At 36.9% G+C, this 18,638-nt stretch overlaps 1 protein-coding gene across 10 annotated transcripts; it reads right to left on the reverse strand.

The window, feature by feature from the left end:
- Nucleotides 1-1,235: 1,235 nt before the first annotated feature.
- Nucleotides 1,236-18,634, reverse strand: KBTBD3 (kelch repeat and BTB domain containing 3). Of its 10 annotated transcripts, XR_008468541.1 has the most exons (6): nucleotides 18,332-18,634; nucleotides 12,096-12,346; nucleotides 11,282-11,413; nucleotides 9,661-9,908; nucleotides 2,780-6,860; nucleotides 1,236-1,475 (listed from the first exon to the last, which is right to left on the reverse strand). XR_008468541.1 is itself a non-coding variant. In XM_054214830.1 (5 exons), the coding sequence occupies exons 3-5, from the start codon at nucleotides 11,363-11,365 to the stop codon at nucleotides 5,240-5,242; spliced, it is 1,953 nt and encodes a 650-aa protein (XP_054070805.1). In that variant the 5' UTR covers nucleotides 11,366-11,413; nucleotides 12,096-12,346; nucleotides 18,332-18,634; the 3' UTR covers nucleotides 1,236-5,239. The 10 variants fall into 10 exon arrangements, 9 of the variants coding, with proteins under 9 accessions (XP_054070805.1, XP_054071276.1, XP_054071192.1 ...); XM_054214830.1 differs by having other exon boundaries at nucleotides 1,236-6,860; XM_054215301.1 differs by having other exon boundaries at nucleotides 1,236-6,860; nucleotides 11,068-11,413.
- Nucleotides 18,635-18,638: the final 4 nt, after the last annotated feature.

An 18,638-nucleotide genomic window follows, 5' to 3' on the forward strand; every position in this document is an offset into this window, starting at 1 on the left:
TAACAGTCTGAACCTCTGCCAGTCTGCAAAAATAATTAGTGCTAATTGTACCTCATTGAGTATCCTTCTTTTATTGTGAAGCACAAAAATGCTAAATATGATTAGTGTCCATTAGAATAATTTGAATTAGGAAGCATATGATTTCCTAGGATAGCTGTGCACATAATTCTAAATAGCTCTACTTTTTCCCCTATTGTTAGTCCAGTATTACAGAGACTATTGATCACAGGTGAAAAATCTTGGTGTGTACCAGCTTCCTCCAACAAAAATCCTTGGACCTTCTTTTGTTCGTGTGAACTGTTTTGAATTTATGTGTAATTTATGTGTCTCTTATTCATTAAATCCAGACTCTGCTTCTTTGCCTTTGATGACAATGAGAAAAGCCCCACCATACGGTCTCCTTCAGACTAAGAACTGGGCAAGTCCATGGTGAATTCACTGGATGTGTAGAACATACCTATGCAATTTTATTCTGATTGCGCACAGGGCTGCACAACTACAGCTCTCAAATTTGGTCTGAGAATCCCTTCATTGTTCAGTATAAGCTTTTAACATTGTGAACGCTGCTGGAATGTTTCATGTCTCCAAATAGCTTTTGCTGGCTGTGGGCAAAGGCCTTGGACTGTTGGAACGTTAATTTTTATCGTTGTAACTCTGTAAACTATACAGAGGTTTGAAGGTCTCAGAATGTTAAGTTCTGGAAGAACACAAGCCAATACAGGGCTCCCTCACTTTATATTAATGCCATTTCTGCACCCTTTGCACAGAAATTTTAGACTAGCTTATATGTCCTTTTATTTAAAGCCACTTCTAAGTAGTATGGAAGCCCACTTCAGTCAAAATAAATACCTAATCATTTGCAATACTTAAACTGTTAAAAAAAAAAACCAAACAACAAACTATGTATCAATCTGAGCTAGATGGATCCAATTAAAAAATACGCCAATTTAAATGAGTAGTTTACAATGGTGAACATACAACTTTTCAGCAGGCTAAATCAAATTTAGCATGGGAGCAGCAAGTTGATATACAAATACAAGGTCCAAGGATAATTAAAAAACCGCTTCATTGCAGTTTTCATTCATGCTAACTGCATTCTTGTTTATAACCTAACATTTAAAATGTTCTCCTGTTGAAAAAAAAGAAAGAAAGAAAAAAGTAGTTAACCTCATTAGAAACACTGTAGATTTGCTGTATTTTGAAACCCACTGAAAAAAAATCAGACCTGAGAAGGATTCAGTTGCTTGGTGCTTTTATTTCACGAAAGAATGAACATCTTGGCAAACATGTAGTATCATACTTTCCACATATCAGCAGAGCCCAGGCAGCAGCAAAATGTTACTGATCTCTATTGGATGTTAGCAGGGAAAAAAAGTAAATTGAGCATAATGTTCAGCTATAAATCTTGTCAAATATATCCCTGGTTTCAGTCTGTTTTAATTAAAATAGATCTTATGCTGCCTCCTGTTGGTCACCTACAAACAGAAACATCTAAAATTAGATTCCACATTATGAACTGCAGACAGCACATTCTATAGGCTATACCTTATCTACTACTTACTACTAATCAGAGGAGGTATACAGCTTTCTTCATGGAATAATACCAGAAATAAATCCGACCCAGTAACTCTATTTCATTTTGTGAATATAATGAATTTTTAACAGCAGTAAACTGACTTACTACAAATGTATTTAGAATATAGAAAATAAATTCATTAGTACATAAATAATAGAGTAATCATCAGGTCTGTGCAAACGTAATCAATATAAACACCTGAATAATCGATATTTATTATAACAACTAAACCAGAATGATAACATTACCAAAGTGCCATAATGTTTTGATAGCATTCTTTAAAAATCAAGATTATCCAATATAATCATTACTGGATATTAAAATCCTACATACAATATATATTATTTTCAGGTATATTATACTGGTCATGCTTATAATGTGTTCTGTGACATAGAATACTATTAGAAATGTTTTGGTTACATCATTTAAGTGCAAATAGTAGATTATAACACATGCAATTTGTGTTTTAAACATCTTACTATATTTCAGTGAGAACATACGTAATCATTAATCTAGTCATCGACTATTTTTAGAGGAGGTACTTTTTCATAAAGTACTGTGAGCTTTGAAAAGTCAGAAAAAATGTAGAAAAACTCGCTTTGGACTAATTTTGTGATTTTTGTTTTAAATTGCGTAACGCCTGCGTAGACTGAAAAATCTGTTCGATCCAGACCTACATCAGATACTCATGCAAGTAATCATATTCTTCCGAGTAGTGGAGTTGACTTCACTGAGGTTTCTTACATCATTAGCGATTAATTACAGGATTTGGAACATAGGCCCCTAATGCTATCATAAAGCCTTGTTTTTAACCACAAGTTTCTAACACAGCCTCTTCTGCACTCAATTCTGCTATCAGATTTAACTCTCTGTATGCAGAATTGTGGCAAATGGCCTTTTTTTCCTCTATGAGAGCCATAATACAGGCTTACCTACATAACTGAAGAAAATTCGTACTGTTTCACAGTAACTTTTCTGTAAGCAATAGTATAAAGTAACTGATGCTACTACATTATTTTCTGATCACTGAGTAAGAGAGTTCAACTCCATTTGAAATCCGTGAATGATTTGTCAAACTGGGAACTGACATTAGTTCCTGTGCAAATGTAGCATAGAATATTAAAGAAGCATGTCTCTTTTCCAAATTAAGCTTTGTTCAGTTTTCACCATATATATACTAATAATGCTTAATTTACCACATACGTCATTGCTCTGTCTGATGTCATATGCCAGAGGCTTATACATATAACAAGTGGCTGGATGGAAGACTGCAAAAAAAATCTGCTTTAAGGAAAAACTTGGAGGCAAAAGCATCACCTGAATTACTGACTGACTCGCTAGCTGTTTATGTGACCCAGCAATTTGGTCACGACAGTGGCAATTAAAAAAACCTCGCAATTCTCTAGTCTCTTCCAGTTTGCATAGCTATTTATACCCATGTACTATGGGCATAATATGTTACTTTTCTCATTGCATAAATTGCATACTCATATTACTCGGGTATAAAAACAACACAAAAACACAAGCAGAGGAGAATTGGGCCTTGTATTTCTGATGAACTGACGAGTTGCAATAATTAATGATTAACGAAGTCTCTATGCTACCACGAGTAGCCTTATTAATGCTAAAACAACTGTTCTCCTATGTATCTATTTTTCTCCTACTCTTTCAGTAAGCAGGAATAGAAGTCTCCATCTCTCCTAAATTAGTCAATACATTTGCTTTGCACTAACAAAAAGTAGTTGTGTTCCAATATAAAAATGCTTGCATTTCAGTATGGTGATCGTAAAGGTTACCTGGCTAAGTGTAGCTATAGTATGATTTGGAGACTCACTATGAAAAGAGCAAAATAAACGTGGAAGTTGCCTGAAATGCTATAACAACAAGCTACTTACTTCTACAGAACTCACACGCATCTTAATACAAATAAATTATTGAGTGGGAGGGTTCCAGTCTATCAATATGTTCTCCAAATGTGCATAATTTTCATTTACATCCTTATGAAAATATTTATGATGCATGTTATCTAAATATAAAGGTATCTGATAACAAATTCTGGAGTCAATCACAGAACTGGAGCTTTCCATTTACCGTTTAAAACAGAAGTATGTTGCTAGGCAATATTAAGCTTTAAGCATTAATAACGAGCTTGACTTGCAAAAAGCACACACAGTAGTGATGTGATAATGAACTTACCACGGTCATCGCAAGCCATATGAAAGATGTTTTAGACACCTCACTAAATTTTGTTCATTTTTAAACTGCTTGCAAAAGATGTGCTTAGATGTTTAGAACCGTTCTGTCTGGCATAAGACAACCTTACTGCTTAAACGATACTTATATGGAACATAAGGGCTCCCAATATCTTATTCAAATAGCTGGAAAGAAAGAAAATTCTCAGGCTGTGGAAGATTACAAATGAATTTATGAAATCTAGCTATTTTCAGTGTCCTTATGTCAGACACTTTGTATTCATAAGATCAAATTTACTTCACAATGTATGCCTACACTAGTATTTATACTAAAAGTCCATTACAGTTTTAACATTATAATAATGATTACTGTAAGTTTATCAAGCAATATAGTGTTTATCATGTAATATTTTAACACTTAAAATTACCGTGAAGTACAAGATGAAAGTGTTTGAATTCATTTAAATCACTACAGAAGTTAAAAAAATGAATTCTTTCACTTCAGAAATACTATTTACTTTGATTTTAAATATGGGGGTTTGTTTTTGTAACTTTGATGTATGACAAGATACGAACTTTTCCCATAGTTAACCGAAGCAACAACTAAAATTTATTTTACAGCTTGCTGCTGTAAGCAGCCTAATGGCTGCTTAGTAGATAGCGCTGGAGACTTCAGAGATGGAAGACTTCTTGTAGAAAACATCCTGAAGTGTTTTTTCTTTACTTAACAGCATGACTGAAGCAAAGGTACCACATGAATCATCCACCCTGTAGAAATCTTCCCCAACCTGCACTGTGTATCACAGTTCGTCTTGCCACGGTTAATGGGATGAAAGCAGAAAGTACAGCTACTACTAAGGCACAAGGATGGAGAAAAACTGGTAAAACTGAAGAGCTGAAGTGAGATGATAGGAATTACCAGTCTCTTCAAGTTAGATACCTGGTTTTAATGCTGTGAAGGTCACTTTGGCTCTTGCCCTTGCTAAGGTCATTCTAAGAAGACAAAGCTAACAATGAATTCCTATTACAGGTTTAGAAATATTAAAAAAACCTAAATAAAACAACACTAATGTAGATTTCTTTTAAACTTCAGTTACATAGGGAAAACAGTATCACAGTCAGTTTTCTCACTCAGCAATTTGTCTACTAGGACAACTACGAATATTACAGAAATAATGGCACATATTACACAATGAATTCCTCATGACAATGCTTTTTTGAAATATAATATCATTTTGCAAAGTATTCAGATAATTACAGAGAAGACTTGCATATAAAATTAAGTAATACTTTCTATGTAATGATGAGCCTGAATGACAATTTAATGGACTCTTCCAAAAGCAATTCTATAGCATCCAATTTAAACTAAAGATTTAAACAAAACAGTACATATTTTTCTGTCTGTAAATTAATACCTAAAAATCTGTTCTAAAACTTGTGCATTTAAATAGATTCTTTTGACTCCGGAGTTTCAAAATTCTCCAGAGCAAATTGTCAGTACGGATGACCAGGGGTCCCTGTATTTATTAAACTGAATGACCTGACAGTAAAACTCAGTTAAGGCTCTTGGCATTGGTGAAACTTCTTCCCACTCAGACCTACTACTGTGGTAGACTTGAACTTCATCTGTGATTTCTTCTGGAGCATAATCACCACCTAATATATAAATTTTGTCTTCTGTCCCAACCGCCCCTGCATTGAAGCCAGCACATTCAAAAGATCCTTCCCCTTTCCAAACACAGGTTTCTGGGCAAAAACTGTAGACCTTGTAGGTGGAGAGATCACATATGTACAATGTACAGTTCACTGGAACAGCTTTGATTAGAGTTGCATGGAAAAACTGCCCAAACTCTGCTACAAGCTCAGACCACTGATCAGTCATAGCATTATACTTAAAGAAACAGTCAAGAGATGGATTGAAGGCATCAGTAATCTCTACTTCTGAGCCAAGGACATAAATTATATTCTGACATGCGCTTGCTTCTGGATAGTAGATACCTCTTGGTAATTGGCTTACAGATTTCCAGTCTTTGGAAAGAGGATTATAGGATTCTACATCCAAAAGACTTCGTGTTTCTTGAGCTCCTCTGGTCTTTCCCCCTATTACAAACAGCTGATTTAAGGTTACAACAGATGTGTGCATTGTCCTTGGTTTTTTCATAGCTGACACTATGGAGAATTCATTGCTGACTGGACAGTAACACCAGGTTTGGTCAGTAGCATCATGAAATGGTTCAGCAATATGAAGCCTGACAGTCCTATAACAATTCCCTTTACATCCTCCAGTTATAAATATTTTTTCTCCATAGCTAGATAAACTTGACCCTGGAAGATCAATCATGTGCGTATGTGGTAGTTCTTTCCATTTATCTGTTTTGATGTTGTAGCAGAATGTATGTCTGTTTTCTCCATCTTCATCAGTTTTATGAACAAATATATATTTTTCTGTTGTTGAAGGACGTGCATCTGGAAAGAGTCCGCTAAAGTTTTGCACACTTTTAACTGCATCATTGATTATTACTGAGCAATTAGCACTCTTAAGTAAGTGTTCTTCAGAGTGTAGAAAGTCCTGCAAAGTCTTTTCAGGTAACTGGTGTAGTCTTACTTTTTTAATCAAATTAGGTAGATATTTCTGTCGTGTTTCTACGTTATGCTTGGTCCATTGAAGGACAGCTTTCAACACTGATTCTTCCTCAGGAACATTTAGTTCATCAGCCTCAAGACATTTTTGTAATATCTCAAAATTCATCTCCAAAAAATCGCTTGATCTGAGTAGCAAAGAAAAGTGGTGCTGTACAAAGTCTAGCGCATGATCAAATAAGCGGACAGAACCGTAACTTTCTGATAGAGAAAGCAACTGTAAGCAATTCACAAGATCAATACTTTTTATTAGAAAGTCACTGCATGCTTTGGAAAGGAGAGAAACTTGAAGAAATGACGACAGTTGGAAGAGCATTTCCACGTTATCATTTGTTATCTCTGTTTTTCCTGTATAAGCGTAATCAAGAAAAGCTTTCACTGCCTTGGGTGATAGATTACTAATAGTAACATTGCCATCATCACGTTCTTTCATATTAACTTCAAACATGGCTCTGTGAATAAAATATAGAAGATACACACACAAATTAAAGATCTAGCAAACAGCAGAGAACACTGATGTGAGCGGAAGGAGAAAATGTGGCATATAATAAGGTGGGCAGGCTGCATAGATCTAAAATGTGGAGGTTCTCATAAGTAAGAACACTGCCTTTGCTTGATATGGTCAAAGAAAAAAGTAGTAGTGATTAAGTACTTATTAAAAGTGATGGCTCATAAAAATGGTAGCAGCACCTGTGTTTTGTATGGATTTTCACAGACAGTGATGAAGTCTCAGTTCTCAATGTGAAAGAAAATGTGAAATTTTTAGGGGCAGCATCAGTTTCAACAGCTTGAGAAATAAAGGCACATTTAAAAATATACATAATAAAAAAGCTCCATGATTTAGGTCATGCACTGTGGACGAATACAGAAAATTAAGCAAAAAAAGGCTTCCACATTGCAGGCTGAGCAAATGGCAGGATGGATGATAGGTGCATTCCTCAGTAATAAAAGTGAGGGGTGAAAGAGGAGAAAAAACATGAGGAAACTTAATTTTTGCCTTAGAGTTGACAGATGCATGGGTACAGGCAGATGTCAGAAAAAATGAGGTTTTGACATAGAACTTCGTGACACAATGAAACTTGTGCAGAAAGTGGATTGTGACTGAATACAAAGGTGATGGTTGAAATTGTGGAACAAATATTATTGATGAGTAGATTTGTGCAAATTTTATTACAACTTTGACTGATTTATTAGTAAATATGTAATAACATTTAACTATTTCACACAATCTAACATGGCAAGATAAAATAATTAAGGTTTTTCAAGCCGGTAAGTGCTGGCAACAGAATAGTCCTGCAACATCACTTGCCCTACCCTCCCAGAGCCTAAGCATCAGGCTGTGACAGCAATGGCTTCTGAATTTGACAAAAGATAATAGCGGAAAAAAAATTAGATAAATCAGCAAATACTAAGTATATAATCTGGATTATTAATATATCCTATTAAAAAAAAGTTTAATATCACGGTTCAGTTATACAATTAGTATCTGTATAGTATGTGATTTTTAAAATCCCACGCTTTTATGAAGGCAAAAAGGGAAAAAAAATAAAATCACGGGGTACAGAATGCTCTTTGGGAAGTGAACATCAGGTAAAGCAGGAACTTGTGTGACCTCTTGAACCAGAACATAAAATTACAATAAGACAGTTAGAGACTGTTTTTTTGCTTTTTTGCATACTAAGTGATGATCCTTAGAATCCTTTCCTCATTAACCCAAAAGCTGTGATACAAATCTCTAAATTACAGAGTAAAATAGCAACTGAACAATACTAGAAGGAGAGCAATCTAGGCAAAGGCTTTTATTCTGTAAGCTAACAAGTAGGGAGCAAAATGTTGCTGAATCTTGGGTTTAGCAAAACTAAGAGAAGTCAAAAGGTCAAGGAAGACAAAAGGCATTTAATTTTAAAATTTATCTAGTGGACCTAGGTACTTTTTATTCCCTGAAGGTCTTGCATTCCAAGACAACTTACGAATTTGATGACTGCTGTTATCAACTGTAACATGCAGGGAGAGGTCTCTCCCAGCAACTTTTATCCTGAAGAGCCTGTAGGTAGTGAAAGGGCCACATGTTTTACCATGTGCTTAACTTCAGTTCTAAAAATTACCACTGGAAGCTATTTCATCCTAATATTTGTTTCTACCAGAGCAACTCTGTGCTGTCAAGCAGTAAACACTTGAAATGCAAGTAGTTCTGTGTGTCAGGGAAAAAACAATCTGCTGCTACCTTATTTTATCTGCATTTCTTCTTCTTTCAGTAGTCCTAAGAATACATCTAGCCTATGTCCGGTGTCATATATAGCAGACTCCCACAGACCACAGGATGCGCCAGGCCATTTGAAAAAAACACCTGTCACCTATGTATGGGCAACTGAATCAAACTCATTAACTCATTTCCAGAAACCTATTTTTTCATTGTTAGGGCATCTTAGCTTTGTGTTTTACTAAAGAGTGTATTTGGAAACAGACTTTCAGCGTGGGATTGCAAGTGTGAGCCTTACTACTAAAAAGGTTAGCAGAGTTCTTCATAAATTAATATCCTGTATGTGAATGATCTGCCTCTCCCTTAAGAATGCATAGCTTTAAGCACCAAAAGCGCTTAAATTATCACAGATAATTCCATGTGGAAAGGCTGAAATCTGTACTTTAGAAAAAATATTAGGTTTCTGTTTAAATACCTCTGAAGACAAACTCTACTATACTGTCCACAAAACAAAATCCAGCCCCATTCCGAAACCATGTACAATTTATCCACAATTGCTCAGTGCAAGATGTATTTATAAATGACCTGTTATGTTGCACAATATTAATGTGTCAAAGTACATAGACTGTCCCATACAAAGTCAAACAACACCCCTGCAGACCTTCAAGTACAGCCGACAGATAACAGATAAGTCTTAAAAGCTACAGAACTTGTGTCAATTCTACCTAACCGCAAAACCATGCGCTTATGGTTTGACATTCGTATTTCGGAGTATCGACTGCTGTCTGAATCTCAAATTCATAGAGTCCTCATGTCACTTTGTAAATACAAACGGAGGTATTTGGGGTATGGTTAGGCAACTAACACTGGAGGTCTTTTGGTTCTTTTTTTTTTTCCTATCCTTAATATGATGTTTGAATGCTTTGCTCCAAACTCTGCAGACATGTAAGCTGTGGTGATTTATTTTTTAATTTTTGTAATTATATTCCTTCCCTCCCTCCCAGAGAACCTTCAATTCATTTCCTGCAAACTCATGCCAAAATTAGGTTTACCTGAAAAAATCACTGCACGCTGCCAGTACACAACGATGACAAGGAATTATTTCATCTTTCACAAGGATTTTAAAGTCAAAAAATATATTTTGTTCTCTGAATTTTTGTAGTACTTTTAGAATTTGTTGTCCATGACCTTCGGCCACTAAGGAATTGATTTTATTTTCAGGAACAGAAATTCCATTGCAAATAGGTCTGCTAATGTAATCCCGTTGATTGGCCATGGTTTCTTCAACGTATTCCTGAAACTGAAATGGAAAAGTAAGTACTTGATTCTACAGTCTTACTATTTAAAGAAAAATAAAATAAATCAATATACCATAAAACAAACAAAAAATATCCCAGCATTGAATTTGGTTTGTAAGTCCTATGCTCAGTTCTGAATTTTTGTTAGAAACTACTTTTACAATGAATTTAATTTGATAATACTACTTCTACTTTGCAAAATAAATACACATAGCATACTTTGAAAAGTAAAATATCTGACATGTTTCAAAGAACAACTCTAAAAATAGTACCCACCTGTAAGAATTTTTTCAATAAAGTCCAAAAGAAGCACAGCAAAGACTGTGTTAAAGTTTTTAATGGTCATTCAAGAGAAAGACTAGTCCTAGACTTACCCTCAAAACCCCCCAAATTCTTACAATTGGATGTAAAATGAAGATGGGAAAGCAAAACTTTGTTACATGTTTTTAGACTTGAGAAGGCTCTATTGTATATTACAAACCCCCAAACTCAAAGCAGACCAATGGTCTTTCTACAGCTTACAGTGGAAGGGAGATACAGGCTACTTAACTACTTTCCAAGTGGATTCCCATGAGGCACTCCGGACTAAAGTAACAGAACAAACACCAACAGCCTGGCCAAATCACAGGCTTGCTAGGGCTTACCAAGTGGGGTCATTTAAAAGCGTTTTGGTGCAACTTTGAGTATTTTGTCAATTGATACTGATTTTATCTTGTACCTCTAGTCTTGCTATGAAGCTGTATGTTTGCTTACAGCTTATGGTGCACACTGTGAGCTTCCTTTACAGTGGCGTAAATTAACTGTCTTCAGAACTGATTTAAATTCAAGACAATGCAATCTCGCTTTCAGCGGCCAAGTTTTTCTGGTGCAAATCGCTATACTGAAATGCATTGTTTGTATGGTAAGTTGGGCTTCACTATTTTTTACATTAAAAATATTTTACTCCACTTTGACAACATAAAGAAACTTTAAACATGAGTATATTTTATTTATACCTATTTAAAGAGCTATTTATACTGCTACAGATGCATAAACTGCCCTTACTGCAAATTTGAGAGAAGCTTGCCTATTTTAAATCTTAAGGAATCATTCCAAGGTTTTTCTATTGCAGGATTCTGCTTCCACAATTCCAATTAAAATTAGCAACAGATAACATCCCACCTGAATCGACAGAGAAGGGGATAAAAAATTCCAAGCCAAACCAGGAAACCAGAAAAATACTGGTTTGGGTTTCTAATTTCATGAAAAGGCTTATCTGATAAAGTGATACATTCAGAGCAAACTAAGCCACCAGGCAGTCTTCTTCATGGGAGGTACTTTCATAGCAGACTGATCTATGCTTTATCTAGTCAGGTAGCTCCAACCACAAATAGACCTCCATGTCTCCTGGAATAGAAGAGATCCATTGATCTTGCTGCCAGCACTGGCACCCTTGGAGCAGGCATCTTCTCCTTCCCATGGCCAGACAATCTCACGTATTCACTCTTTCCATTCTAAGCCTGAGGAACTAGGAAAATACAGAAGAACAAGACCACCATTTATTCTGATAATGTATGGCCTCATAAACCCCAACTTCCATAAACCATAAAGCTTTTTTGTACGTCAGGATTCTCTAGAATACCCTTTTCTTATGAAATTAAAGGCCTGTTCCTCAAAAGACTGAATGTTCAAAAGCAGAGTTGTTCCAGCAAAATTAGTTTCCCATATTTGAATTAAACTTAAAAAAAATGTAGGTGAATTTCAAGGTTTATCTGGCATCATGAAAAGTAACACTTCTTCTAAAGGAAATGTAAACCTTTTCACAAAATTTTCGAGTTGATAATAGATAGTAGACGTGTATCTCCTTTTACACGCAGTTTCTATAGCAAGCTCCAACCTACCACTTGCTCTCTGTAGGTAAAATTATCAATTTGAGCAATATTCATCTTTGTATAATGTACACAGAACCATCTGATGTCACCAAGTCCATCTCTGCTACTTTAGGCAAAGACATCATACAATCACTTTCATAAAAGCAATCTATGTTTCAGAAAGTTTTCTTTTACTACCACTATTTCTACAGAAAGACTATCCCAGTATATTGGTACCAAGACTGCAGATCTTCTTTTAATTACACAATCAATTTACTAATGTTCTTCTGTCAAAATTGTCATTTGACTTAATTTTTCTTTGTATATTTACTCACTCACAATTATCAAGAGTGTTGATATCCTCTCTCAGCTTTTATTATAATGAACAATTGTCAAACGTTCCAAGGTCCATTTATGAGACTGAATTTTTGTTTTCCTTGTTATTTCTTGTAGTTTTCTCTTCATCCACTCCAGTTTGAACTCATACTTCTTTTACTGATATCAGGTTTGTTGTACAGCATTATGGTTAAGATCTCATCAGTGTCTCACTTCTCCAATTTGCAGGTTATCCAGTGCATCCTAATCCTAATCTGTAATAGCAGATTTTTATTTTTTATTAAAAGCAAATTTCAGCAGCGTACCTCAAATGTATTTGTCCATCATTAAGGAAGATACTTATGAATACTGTGCTGTGGCTTAGCCTAGTTCACCATCGCCTCCACTCAATTAAAAAAAAAATATTAAAAAATTCAATTCTCACCTCCCTTGTAGCCAATTCCTGTTTTATTTGATAATTTTGGTACTAATTTACTACTTTACTGAATCTGTTGATGATTTTAGAGCCCTCAAAAATATCTTACCAATTCAGCTAAAACTTGGTACGTTAAATGAGGCCAACTAGCATTTATAATTATTTCATGCATTCTTCTACAAAGCCATATGAATTGATCAATATCTTTATAAATATTTGATCAAGTTACTGACAAAAGGGTAGAAAACATAGCAGGGTGCAGACATACATTACGTAGGTGCAGAGTTCAGGAAAGCTGGGCAATGAGCCTCCCTTATATTTGCTCCATTGACTCCCACAGGATTTCAATTACAAAGTCTGTTTTTATGTGGATTAACAAGAACCAAACTCCAATCATTAGGGTTGGGATTTCCTACTTTTGTTTATTAACATATGGTTGTGTGCCATACAGCTTCTTACCATGGCAGCCAAAGGCTGTATACTCTAGCCCTCTTCCATCACCTGACCCACTGGGCACTTGTCGCACCACCAGCCTTTCAGCATCTCCTGCAACATGATGCATCAAAGGCTGAGTACTGTGTCTGGGTACTGCCTGCAGTGAGATCAAATGTGTTCTCTGATGTGACCAAATTCAAGCTTGACAAAACTTCTCTGCTGGCATACTGAATGTTTACAAATCTTATACTGACAAGTACCTGGTTAGCTATTAGCCTGTTTTTCTTAAAAACAAAAAAAACAAAACCAAAACCCCTCCCAAACCAAACTCCTTTAAAGTTAATACATTTGCCCCGTTTTTCTGCTTGAAAGTGACATCAAACAAGTGCCCATTGGCCATTACAGTGAAATTTGATACAGACTTCAAAGTTACTAAGGTAAACGCCACATAATACATCCTTGGGGAGATAAACATACCTCTCAGAGCTATCTGTATAGATATCCAGTTGAGGGGGATGGCATTCTGCACACCTGACAGTTAAGTGGCAAGAAATGGCCAGTCTGTGTATGGCCACAAAGCAGATAGCAGTTGAACAGAAGCAGGCTTGGGATGGTAAGGTAATTTTTGTCATTACAGTGGATGAACTAAGGGACCATCTGGGAGGGTAAGAGCATTCTTATGGTCTGTCACAAAGTCCACTAATAAGGATACAGACCTAATTAATTCTGCTGTTCACAAGACTCCTGTTTTAACACTGTCCTTTTCCCAAGACCATAAAGGATGGAGCAGCCTAGACCATAATGAGCTTGTTGACCCACATGCCCTGTACCCTCACTGAGAAGTCTGATAAGCCCATAGTCGAAAATTTGATATATACACATGTTCCTATTAGAAGTATCTAATCTATTGATAAAAAGCTACAAGAAAATGTTTAACTGACCTTAATACTTGTATACCAAGCAACCAGCTGCCAAAAACACCCACTGAATTTCTATAGGAATTCTTTTACTTCACCAATGCTCATGTTCCCTTTCCAAAGATAGTTAAAAGACCTAACATGGTTATAAAGATTTTCTTTTAGTTGGTGCCATCAACAATCCTTCTTAGATGTACTTATAATTCTGTATGTGGAAGAAGTTGAAATGTGTAATTTATTTGTTTATTCTTATATTTATCCTTCGGAAAGTCCAGCTGCCCTTTTGAGTATCAATTTCATACCCTGGGTATTTGTTGAATCCTACATATTACACTAAGAGACTGTAAACACAGCATATTGTTAAACTTATGTAGGAGTCCAAAAACAACCAGGACAGCCATTTTCAGAATATCTCAACAGGCATATGCTAAAATCAGAACTACTGCAATATGCCTCCTAGGAATGGTGTTCATATCCATTCCACCAGATTTGAAACAGCAGAGCAAACAGAAATGCCGAGTGAACTTTGGGCAGAGATGAATTTTTGTTTGTGCAGCGTCCACTGTAGTGCTCACCACAGCATCAATCAGAACACACTCATATAAAGAACATATCCAGAAACACCTTTGCTGAAAGTCAAAATAGCCTTAAATGCTGCAACTGACAGATAACATGGTTACAGAAGTTTAAATATGGTAATGAAGTTGAGAATGGTATAAGATGTGCAATTAATTCTGAGTGAATAACAGAGGAAAATTTATTAATCAAGGGAGGGCCTATGAATGGAGCATGAACACCCAGATGAGGACACAGGGTACAGACTGACACTGGGGAAGACTTACACCAAGCTGTTTTGATCACTTTATATTGTAAGATAAAAATATATATACAAATATATGAGACTTTGTAATAGCATAGGGGATATTGTTTTGTGAAAGTATTGAGCATACGTAAGTATCATGTACAGTTAAATTAGTACTTTGTCAAAAAAAGCATGTTTGGGCTATGTCTGCCTGACAATAAACATCATCAAACCTTTGCCATGGGACTGAAGCCTTGGACTCTTCCCAGCACAACAGACACCAATCTTACATCAGGCATGTCCGCATTCAGACAGTACAAATAACAATCTGTGTAGATGCTCTCCTCTACCAAAGCAGCTGACAAAAATAGTCTAAACTCAACCTTTATTTGATACTTTACTATTTACAATCAATTGTAAAACTATTTAGCTGCTTTATCTCAAAGCACAATTCAGCTATGCTACAGCACTCTCTGTACAGCACTCTCTCACCAATAAAAAAAAAAGAATATTAATTATTAATAGTTCTTAGCAGATATCTTATGAAAAATAATTTGTTCTTCAAGAGAACATTACCTTTGTCACTTAGCCTCCTCCCACCTTGGATACTATGTCTGACTAGATAGCAGGATTTTTAAAAAGAGACATCTTAAATGCTGGTATTTTACAGCATGCTTTTTGTACCGAGGAAGAAAGAATTAAGATAAATGCAGATAAAGAAACCATACGCATTTCTCTAGATAAGTTTTAGATTGTTTTTCATACAAATTTTAACTGAACAGTTAATGTAAGTTTTGTCAAGGTCAGCATTTTAAAATCTAATATTAAAAGTATTATATTATTAAGTCTACTATATACCCATCAAGATGATTTGCTATTTTCACTCCTTATCTACTCAAAGGGGGATAAATTAGTAATTTATTAACAATTTTTAAAGACACAACTCCCCACTACACATCTAATTTAACAGCACCTAATTTAATATTCAGCAAGATGAATATGAGTGTATCAGGTACCTAAAGGATCTTGTGATACTTCCAATTGCTGACTAAGAAGACAAGAGTAGACTGAAATGTAACTAAATTACAAATACTAAGCACAAAGTTCTATACTTTTACATTGTATTATTGTTTTTACAGTCATTGGCTGTCTAAGATTGAAAACAGACAGTAACAGAATTACAGGTTCCTGTCTGGAAATTTCAATGCAACTGAATCTCACAGCTTTTTCACAAATAACTGAACTTCAAAGAAAATTAATATTCAGTAAATCATTTTTAGACAATCAAAAAAGATGCATGTGACATTCTGAGACATTTAATCCACAAAAGTGGCATTTATCAATAATACATGCTGAGACAGTATTCTAAAAAGGAAAAGTGACACAGAGACTTTAAAGCTTTAGGTTCTTTAGAAGTGATTGAAAAAAACTGGCATGGAAAAAAACCCAGCATGGTAGCAGCAGGAAGCAGTGAAATCTCACTGATTCCTGGAGGCATTCCAAAAGTAGGAAGATTACCTCCCTGCAAGCAGTGATCTTTAATTGCATATCCTCTCACAAACACATGAATCCATTAAGATAAAGAAAATAATCATTTAGAAGAACTCAAGCTGACTGGATTTTATTATAAAGCTAGATTTCTTGAATTCATCAAGTTCCTTCAGAAATTCTTTTGTTGGCCAAAAAAGTTCAAGAACTCTAATTTTCATTTTCAGAAAAAAAAATGGAATTAAAATGCCAGGCTGTTCCTCTAATTGTGGCAAAAATAACTGCAAATTCTGGAAGAGGGAATTACTGTTTTTACTGTGTTCTGTAGTCTGTCATTTCTGTATGTGATTAAAATAATGGGTTTTTTTTCAAAACATACATGCAATATTGAGCATACTTGTAGAATAATTTAGCATAGCTTATTATTATAGCATGTTTTACTTATAATAACAATGTGGTTTTATATTGAATTTATATTGCATAGTATACACTGCATCTTGATCCTCAGTTTGCTTGTTGCTTATGCATGATGCTTATTTTTTAAAAAGATCAATAAATCCACTAGTGAAAAAAAAATGCTACGTGTTTACATCTCTTTAAGTAGAAAGCATGGACAAGTCAAACCTATTAATCAAACCTAATGGTTTTTTGGGAACTAGGTAAGATCCATATTCCATTAGTATTATCACATATCAGTAACTAAATGAAGATATGGCCGCATCTCTTCTTCAAAATGTGCAGAATACAATGCTTGAAACCTAAGCCTCAGCTACAATTTGATATTGGTGAATAGCATTTTCCTGGGTTTTTTTTTTTTTTTTGAATGTGCTACGTCTTCCTCTGCTCTCCGTTAATTTTGTCTGTCTCTTTGGATAATACATAAGGGAGCATGTACGACATCCCTTGACTAATTCATGAAGAAAAATGGGAATCATATTTAAAAATAAATGAATTACACTACTGATTACTTGCTGAAACATTTTTTTCCCCAAATGTTACTTCTGTGTTTAAAATATTTTGCAAAGACCAACCTATACTCAGTTATAACTGAGACTTATTTTAGGCAGAAAGACAGCAGTTGTTCTGGCATCTGTAAAGAAGGCACTTTTTCTACATTGATAGGGAGCTGGAAATGCTAAACAACAAAAAAAACCAATGAAAGATTCTAAGAAATACCTGAAATAATGTAATTTTCAATATTTTTGCATCATTCAATGGTGGTCAATATAGAATGGTTAAAGCATAAATATTTCTAAAGGCAACCAACAGAAATGAGGGTTGTAATTTTTCAAACGGACCCTAAAGTTTTAGCCATGGCCCAGCTTCAAATCCAAAGAGTAAACAAAGTGATTACCTTTTAATGATTTACAGATGGCCTGTAACTGAGGGCACACAGGAATCCCAGTTCTGACCACCACTACAGTTCTTAGCACAACAAAAAGCACAGGATATAAAAGGCTTTTTGTTTGGACATGTTCTTTAGAAGCCAGAATCAAACTAGGGCGATGCCGTGCTTTGCATCTGGTGCGGCAACAGTCGTCTCCTCTTTTCTGGTCAGCACCGACCGGCGAGTCCGGGGGGGGCTCAGAGGCCGCCCCGCCGCTGCAGCTCCGGGCCCCGCCAGCTCTGACGGGGCCAGGACGGCTCTCCGGATGCACGGAGGTACTGATGGCAACGAGGGGGCCAGAGACACCGGCGGGAATCACCTGCCGTTAACCGATAACGGTGCCAACGGTCCCAACAGACACTACCCCCAACGGCATAAACGCGGCCCTGCCTCGCACGAAGCCGGGGGCAGACAGAAGTTACAAGAAAACTACGTTCTTTCTCCCAGAGCCGGGGCTATCGGCCAACCCCATCAGTACACCGCCACCCCACTCCCTCCCGCTGCCACTCCCCGCGGAACCGGCCTCAGCGCCAGCCGCCACAGCCTCCTTCCCCCGCCCCGCCCGCCGCCACAGCGCCGCGACTGCGCATGCCCACATCGCCCGCGCATGCGCCCTGCGGGAGGCCTCATTCCGGCGGGATAAGCGGGATGCTGCAAAGGGGCTTTCCCTCTTCTCACGGCGCTGCCGCCGGGCCCGGCCGCCGGGTGTGGCGGTCTCCAGCGCAGCCGCCTCTCTGCAGCCGGCCAAGAACTCGTCCCCCCGCTTAGCGCTCCCTCCGAACAGCGCGCACCCACCTGCCGCCAACACCAGCAGCTCGTCGACCTGTCTGGCCCACCCGCCGCAGCAGCAGCGCCAGCAGATTGGCTGCTTCCGGTGTCATTCTCCCGCTTCTTGCACTCGCAATGGCTGCGCTAGCCGTCAATCCAGAGGAAAGCCCGCCCACTCTTCCGAGCCGGTCCCTCTCTGGGCCCGCTGACGACAGCGCGGCTGTCGCTGAAGCCGCAGGCGCCGCCTTTCCCCTGATAGGTCGGTACCTGGTGCATTCCCCTGTCATTCACAGGGCGCTCTGATATCAGATTGGCCGGTGTGCCTCGAGGGTGG

Source organism: Rissa tridactyla, chromosome 1 (assembly GCF_028500815.1).
Source record: "Rissa tridactyla isolate bRisTri1 chromosome 1, bRisTri1.patW.cur.20221130, whole genome shotgun sequence".
In the NCBI taxonomy this organism is placed as follows: domain Eukaryota; kingdom Metazoa; phylum Chordata; class Aves; order Charadriiformes; family Laridae; genus Rissa; species Rissa tridactyla.